This window comes from Pollicipes pollicipes, unplaced genomic scaffold, assembly GCF_011947565.3.
Source record: "Pollicipes pollicipes isolate AB1234 unplaced genomic scaffold, Ppol_2.1 Scaffold_4881;HRSCAF=5763_pilon_pilon_pilon, whole genome shotgun sequence".
Lineage (NCBI taxonomy): Eukaryota > Metazoa > Arthropoda > Thecostraca > Pollicipedomorpha > Pollicipedidae > Pollicipes > Pollicipes pollicipes.
In genome coordinates, this window is record NW_023596576.1 from 15,556,493 (window position 1) to 15,563,922 (window position 7,430).

The following is a 7,430-nucleotide window of genomic DNA, read 5'->3' on the forward strand; positions in this document are numbered from 1 at the left end:
CACTTTGCCAGATTATCTCTCGAATGTGGTACATCCGACATTTGATGCCGTACATTTGAAGTTTGCATAGGCCGCGTGCAAGGTAGTCAGGGAGGTAGTGAATAAGCTCCAACCCACATCTCTGCGGGTTGGAGCGTACTTGCGCATCTTACATCACTGCATCAGCGTCCATCATTGTTGTCGGTGCCTGCCAGTCGCTGGGGCACCGGCCGAACGAGCAGCGGAAAGGAGATGACCTGAGAGGGCGGAAACCTGCAGAAGACATAACTTTGCTCCAATGACAACACATGATCGACTATAAGCTCAAAGAATCACATGCGAGTAGAACAAAAATGTGATGGTTAGAATGCAGTGGTTCGCATATTACGGGTGTAATCGAGTATACCTCTGCGAGAATGAACGTGTGTGGCAGCAATTGTTGGTTTTACTGTCCTGCAGCGTTCAAACCGCCTGCAGTGACGGGGGTTGTGAACGATAGCCTGCTGAGCCGTAATATCATTCTGTTCGACCATGGCTGAAACGTCAGCCGCACCAGCCGGCGGCCTCCACGCCACGGCGGCCAAGACCAAGGTCCCTCGAGCCAAGCCTGCTCATGCGCCTACCGGCGAGATGGTGCAGGGCGCCGTCAAGGGCCTCAAGGAACGCGACGGATCGTCACTGACCGCCATCAAGGAGTACATCGCCGCCAACTTCAAGGTCGGCGCCGAAAAGCTGGTATCTTTCATCCAGCGGGTTCCAAAGTCCGGTGAGACCAGCGGTGCGCTTGTGCGGGCCAAGGTCATGGGTTCCAGCAGCTCCTTCAAGGTGCTGGTCGCTATCAGGGGCAAGCCCGCCAAGAAGCCGGCCAAGTCGCTCAAGAAGAAGCCCACAGGCCCAGCCAAGGCCAAGAAGACGCTCAAGAAGGCCACCAAAAACCGTCTGACAGGAAGAAGGCCACCCAGTCACTGGCCGCGCCAAGAAGGCCAAGCCCACCAAGGTCGAGAAGGCCAAGTTTCTAGCCAAGAAGCCCAGAGCGTCCAAATAAAGAAATCTCCGGCCAATAAGGCCGCTAACAAGACGTCTGCCGAAAAGCAGGCCGGCGTGCCACCACCCCCCTGCAAAATCACTGGGTGATCATCAGACTTAAGCCACATGTCCCTAAACAGCAGCAAGTGCATTTGCTGCACAGTTATGACTGTGGTGGCATTCGACTGCCAACTGAATGGAAAAATGCGACCAGCGCCAACGGTAGTCTTCAGCGATTCCACATCCATCAAATCATGACGACAAAGGGTACCAGTTTAAACGAACAAGGAACCACCAGATTTACTGTTAAACATAGGTGCATAATGACAGAATACTCACAAATTTCCAAAAATTCGCCCGTACGCGTCAGGCCGTGCCCTTCCACGTAAACCGGTCTTTTACGATTTGGGTTACCCTCGATGAGCGGCGAACAGCTTCTATGTATGTTGATCACTAGGGATCGAATTGCCAAGGGGTTTCTTTCCTGCGAATTATACCCCATTGAGAGTTTCTAAAAAAAATGCAGTCTCACATCGCATTAAAAGGGATTACATTACTACGCAGCAAACATAAAATTGGAATCGTCAAGAAATTCTTTTTTATAGATAAGACAGTAGTATTAGTCCTTATTCCTGGGGGAAACCAGGAAAATGGAGATATAGTTAGGTCGATATTTCGGCAACATGCCTTTCTCGCGACAATAGCAGAATATATAATTGCCACATGATGATACTTCCGTGATACCGTGATTCCATCGTGATAAAAAACACAGTTCCACCGGGATACTTCTGCTATTGTTTCGAGAAAGGCATATTGCCGACCTATCAACCTAACTTTATCTCCATTGTTCTGTTTTTTTTTCCGAGGAATAAGGTTAATATTACTGTCTCCTCTATGTGACTAATGTTCCTCTCTAATGCACTGAACAACTTACGTAAAATTCGTTTTTAGTTCATTTTTTACGTCCGAGATACTAAATGAAGTGTCCAAAATCCGCGAAGAAAATATGTTTTGAGAGCAAGTTAGGTCAACCTCATCAGCTCACCTCTCTAACAGATTTTTGCAGCCAGCAGCAGCAGCAGACTATGGCCTAGGTCAGTTCAGGGCTTAATGAGGTGAGGAGTTAGAGAGGTTAATAAAGGATGCCGAATCGCATTCGGAGGTGATTCGACAGTGATTTCATTACTCCCTGCATCGCCAAAACTATGTACTGTAAGATTGACCCATTTCATCAACGTTGACTTTCGTTCCTCAGAAAAACTTTCGCCGCTCCCGTCTCTCGGTTGCAGGTAAATCACATAATGCAGACAGAAACGCCAGTATCTGTCAGCTCTCAGTACTGGACAGATCTCAACATCAGTGGCCAGAAGAGACATGTCATGTAGTACTGACATGTCCCAGCCTCAAAACCACGGAAGGCACTCATTTTGATTGGTCAACGTCAAAGATAAGTGATTGTACCGCTTGCCACGGCGGTGTCTGACATCACATTGTCAGACGGTGCAACGTTTGGGAAATGCGTATAGACAAAAAGCTATTTTTCCCAGCCACCTCGCTCATAAAAGTATTACACCTCACCAACAAGCTTGAAGATAACACCAGCGGTGTTTTTCTTGCGTTTCTCTCCTGTTCTGACGCAAAATTCGACAGAGGTAGGGTTGCGGCAATCATCATGTGAAGTGCGCCGGTCTAGAGCAGACTGGAGACTGCGCTATATGTGGAGACTTTGGAGACTCAGGGGACCGTATTATTCTCTGAAGTGTCTTAGGATCGCTGTGTAACAACCATAACACGAGAGACGTCCATATACATTTTACCGATAAGGCCTGAACCTTTTAATTGAATGGATTTCTGGGATCAGCGCCAACGCTAAGCAGTGCTTGTTGCGTGAGCTCTAAGTCCATCATCCGATCGTGGAATACTAGTTCGCCGGCAGAACATTGCCGTGAGAGCTTTATGTGTCGCAACGGGACCCGTCCCGCTTTCTGACGTCCCTACACATTTAATGCGGCCGCTGCCACCCGCCGAAGGCCATTCCACCCCGGGGCAAATAGCGAGCGCTTCAAGTGACTCAGGTCTTTATTTCGTAGCATTGCATCGCATGATATACTTATATGCTTGGTAAATTCATACACTTTGTGGGTGTTGCGTCACTCGATAAAGAATGATTCGGTCTGTGGTAAGGATGGAATGAAGATAAAACCGCGCGTAAGTCACGCGGGATTAAAAAGCCGCATGATACTCTGAAGTCTTCCACACATCCTTCGCAGTATAATCAGTCATGTTTGGTTTAGTTTGGTTGCGCCATTTCAGTCCTGGTAGAACATTGTTCACCTTGTGTGTGAATTTGAGACATTTTTCAGCGATTGAATTTGAATTTGAAAATCCAAGAATTTGTGCTATTTCATCAGTTTGTTGCACGCAAAAAGGAAACAATTAGTGTGAAGCAAGCAGCGATGCTCATCACCAGGAAAAAGGTAAGGTGAAATGCAGACACACTCACCGAAAGAGGTGTATTAAAGGGTGTGTCCTCCCTTTGAGGCATATTTTTAGGAATTTTTTGTGAACTCTCAGGAACAGTTAGTCAAATAATACTATTAGGTAGTGCCGCTGCAATATGGTCAAGACGTAATAAGGACATCAATTCAAATGATTTTCGAGTTCAAATTACGCTTGCAACGCTTAGTAACAGCACTACGATTCCTCGCTACAGTTGTCGCGGCCAAAGTCGTCATGACAAAACGCCGTGGTACTTTTACTGACGCGAATGAAAGAACGTTTTTGATCGACCCAGCGGGCGGCAAGGACCTGTTACCGAGAAGTGAACTGGCTGAAGTTTAAGCCAGTGCGTCACCATGGACCACTTGATACTCCCATTCACAAAGCAATAGTGAGCCTCGAAAAGAGCCACTGTTGTAAACGTCAAAGGGGAAAAAATCAAGCCACAATGTAACTTTTCGTTAAATTTGCGAGATAATAGCTTTACGTTTGCTTATCTTGTTGTCAAAATAGTGTTTCAAGCTTTCATAGCAACATTACACATGTATTTGGGCAAATTAATGTGTTGCAAACATTACAGAGCACACACGTTAGAAAATACAAGGCAAGTGAAACGTGATAATTTCATAGTGGTAAACAGGAAGTCCAATCACATTTCCTTCACATGAACGGCTACGTCAAACAGAACCTCTGGACACTGAGAAGGAATAAAAAAAACTGGTATTACTAGCCAAATCTTACGCGTCTGATCTCACAAGAGAAAAATGCAAACGGTGACACGCTTCCTCTTAAGGGAGTGTTTCACATTCATATGGGGTTTTGAACTGAAATAGCCATCTTGAAGACCTTTGGGTACACTTTCCGTAAAGAAAGTATCTCGCGGACAATATGCCAAGATCACCTTGGCAATCATGACGTCATAATAAAGTCATTTAAATCCTGCTACTTCAAAAGCCATGCAAAGATAAAGGCTGAAAAAATATGATGGTCGAGTCGCTCATATCTGTTGGTGAGCACGATTTGCAGATATAGCGGCGGACAATTCGCTCTCAATCAGTGTTGCGTGAGGTATAGTGACGCAATCAAATAATGCCGTATCGTGGAGCATTTTTCCTTGAAAGAGAATTTGCAGTGTCTAGAGTCAGCCTTTTCTAATTAAAAGCATACCATTAACTATAAGTGAACTTGTTTCATCATATCTGAAGATTGTTTTAATATCCTAAAATATTTACCGCTCCCTTTAATGGAAGTCCGTGACTGTGATATTCTGGACATGTGATGAGAAAATACAGAAGCAGACTACCAGGTCGACAGCACGGTCCAACACTGATCTGATGCATGATGCATATATGAATATGGTAAGCATGCTCTCTGCGTATTGTGGCCAATATCGTTATCTCTGACTTCTATGTAGCATGTATGACGATGTACAGGTTTAAATGAATAGCATGCAATGTATTTCACTTGCGTCATTTCCGTGTTGTGCATCATTCATTGGAGGTGTAGTACAGTCAGAGCTGTGATCTGCACCGCACTTTTGGCCCAAAACATGCCGTCTGCATGAATTTTTCCCGTGGTCAAGTCGTTGACAGTCGTACCCGCACAGGGGGTTCTGAATGAAAACTTGATCCGAGCAGTGAAGGTGACCAGTAATGAGAGTTTGAGGTAGGTAATATATTTCAAATGTGGGGACAAGCAGGCTCATGTCACGCCTTTGGTCGTCTTTGGAATTGTCAGATGACAGGAATGACATACCTTTTCTGTGCTCAGCCCATTGAAAATGTCGTCCTCAATCATGAAGCCCATTTTTGGGAGAGAAAATTGTGACAGTGGTGGTATAACGGGAGAGGTGGAGCGAGATGCTGACTTTTTCGGTGGTCTTAAAGAGGGTCTTGGTCTGACAGCGGGCTTCGGTTTAATGAACCAAAGAACCGTTTACCGGGACTTGAATGCCAGTATCAGATGCACCGCCATCAGACTGAATTTGCTTGTTCGCCCGAAAACGCCTTCAAGAAAGAAGCATTACCCCGTTTGCACAGGGTAATGAACAGCTGCAAGATTGCCGAAAATGTTCGGCGTTGAGGAGGGATGTGCGTTTTGGGTGTGTGATCTGGCGTGTTCCTGCCACTCCTCGAATGAAGCTAAGCCATGATGCTCGATTACGCGCAAAATATTTGAATTTATTTCGAACAACTTGTTTTATACCTGTGAGTGTTAGAGATGTAGCCGCTTGCTCAGAATTCGTGCCAGGCTACCATATTTGAAAGGGCAGCGTGGACGCATTAGGAAGAGCGCCCTCGTTGAGTATTGAAGACTCCTGAAATCTGAAAATGTTTTGCTCGGTGCTGACTGACTGGCGCATGTAGTGTTGCTGTAAGCTTGACGTTGATTATTCCCGCAGACGCGGAGTCGTGGAGCTCGCTTAAAGGCGGCATTCTCCAGCTTTCGAACAGCGCATCACTCGCACGGAACGGGTGGATTGCGATTGTGCCTGTGCGATTACGGTGAGTTTATTTGATTGTGATGTCAGTGGCGGGCTGGGCCAGTGGCGGCGGAGCGAGTTATGGGATGGGGAGGGGGAGGGGGGGGGGGACAGCCCCTCGAACCCCTCAGTTGGGCCCATGATCGCCGATCCCTAGGGCTCCAAGGGGCTTCTTGGGACCTAAGGGAGAAACGCTTGCCCTCTGTGCTTCCCTGTCTGCACCCTCGGCCTCCGTCTCCCGATGTCACCAACTCCTGGACGAGATTTCTGAGGGCCCTTTCCAACTATAATTCCGGTCCCCCCCCCCCCCCCAGGTATAATTCTGTCCTTTCAAAGGACACGATGGACATTTCCTGACCAGAGATGGTCCATTTCTAGGCCAAGAACCTACGTGACCAATTACTGTGATGAAATGCCCTTTCTAGACACATGACGGGTAGTTTCTGACTCTAAGCTGAAAGGAAGGCACCCATCGTTGCTTCAGAAATAGTGCTCTCAGATCTGGAAAGGATTCATCGTGGGCTTAGTCTATCTTGAGATGAGATGGAAGGAGGCCCACCGTAGATATGAGATGGGTCATTACCAAGCCTTTTTAAGTCAGGGCAAGACTTTTCTGATGTGATGTAGTCCTTCCCGAATGTAAGAGATCGAATGGATTTTTTTCGGACCTCAGATGCTCACTTTCCCAGTCTAGAATGAGCCCTGCACTGACTTCAAAAGAGCCCTTTTTAGTTTACGATGCACCCTTTTCAAATATGAGCGACGATGGATCTTTTCCGGACTGAAGATGGGCCTTTTCCGAGCCTATTATGAGATCCTTTCATTTCAGAGATCGACTCTTCTTGGACCTCAACTGTGAGATGGGCCTTTTCCGACTCTGAAATTCTCACCTTATCAGTCTGACATCGGCCCGTACTTGATTTAAGACGAGCTGTTTCTCAGTCAATGATGGATGCTTCCCAGGCCTGAGGGTTCCGCTCTGGGACGACGATGGGCCCTGTCCAGACCAACAAGGACCTTTCTAAGTTAACGATGGGCCTTTCCTGATCACATATGGACCCTTTCAAGTCTACGATGGACCCTGTCCAGGCCGGAGATGGGCCCTTCCCGTAACCGAAACTAACACCGGCGACTCGCTTTCTTGAAATCGGCCCTTTGAAATCACCTTCGGCCGAAAGCAAACTCTAGACGACCCCGTTCGGAGCTGGAAAAGGGTTCTCCAATCAGGTGTGGGCCCTTGACGCTTACTTTGGTAACACAATAAGTAAGTTGTTTTCACTCAGTCCGATGGTGTCTTTGGTGCCACCAGAAATTATGGGAAGAAAGGGCAAATGAGATTGCTTTGCCGCCGCCGCAAAAGACGGTGGGCACTTTGCCCGCTACCTCCCCCATCCCCCACCCGGACCCCACAGATACTCCGCCACTGGCTGAGCTGTGGTTATGA

The 7,430-nt window shown here is 47.2% G+C and overlaps 1 protein-coding gene across 1 annotated transcript; it reads left to right on the forward strand.

Moving 5' to 3' along the window:
• Nucleotides 1-510: 510 nt before the first annotated feature.
• Nucleotides 511-7,430, forward strand: LOC119100027 (histone H1E-like). The gene is made up of 2 exons (XM_037223143.1): nucleotides 511-916; nucleotides 7,399-7,430. The coding sequence occupies exons 1-2, from the start codon at nucleotides 511-513 to the stop codon at nucleotides 7,428-7,430; spliced, it is 438 nt and encodes a 145-aa protein (XP_037079038.1).

Coding starts and splice junctions, on each gene's coding strand:
- LOC119100027 (XM_037223143.1), top strand. CDS start 511: ATGGCTGAAACGTCAGCCGCACCAGCCGGCGGCCTCCACGCCACGGCG. Junction 917..7,398: donor CAAGAAGGCCACCAAAAACC/GTCTGACAGGAA, acceptor CGGACCCCACAG/ATACTCCGCCACTGGCTGAG.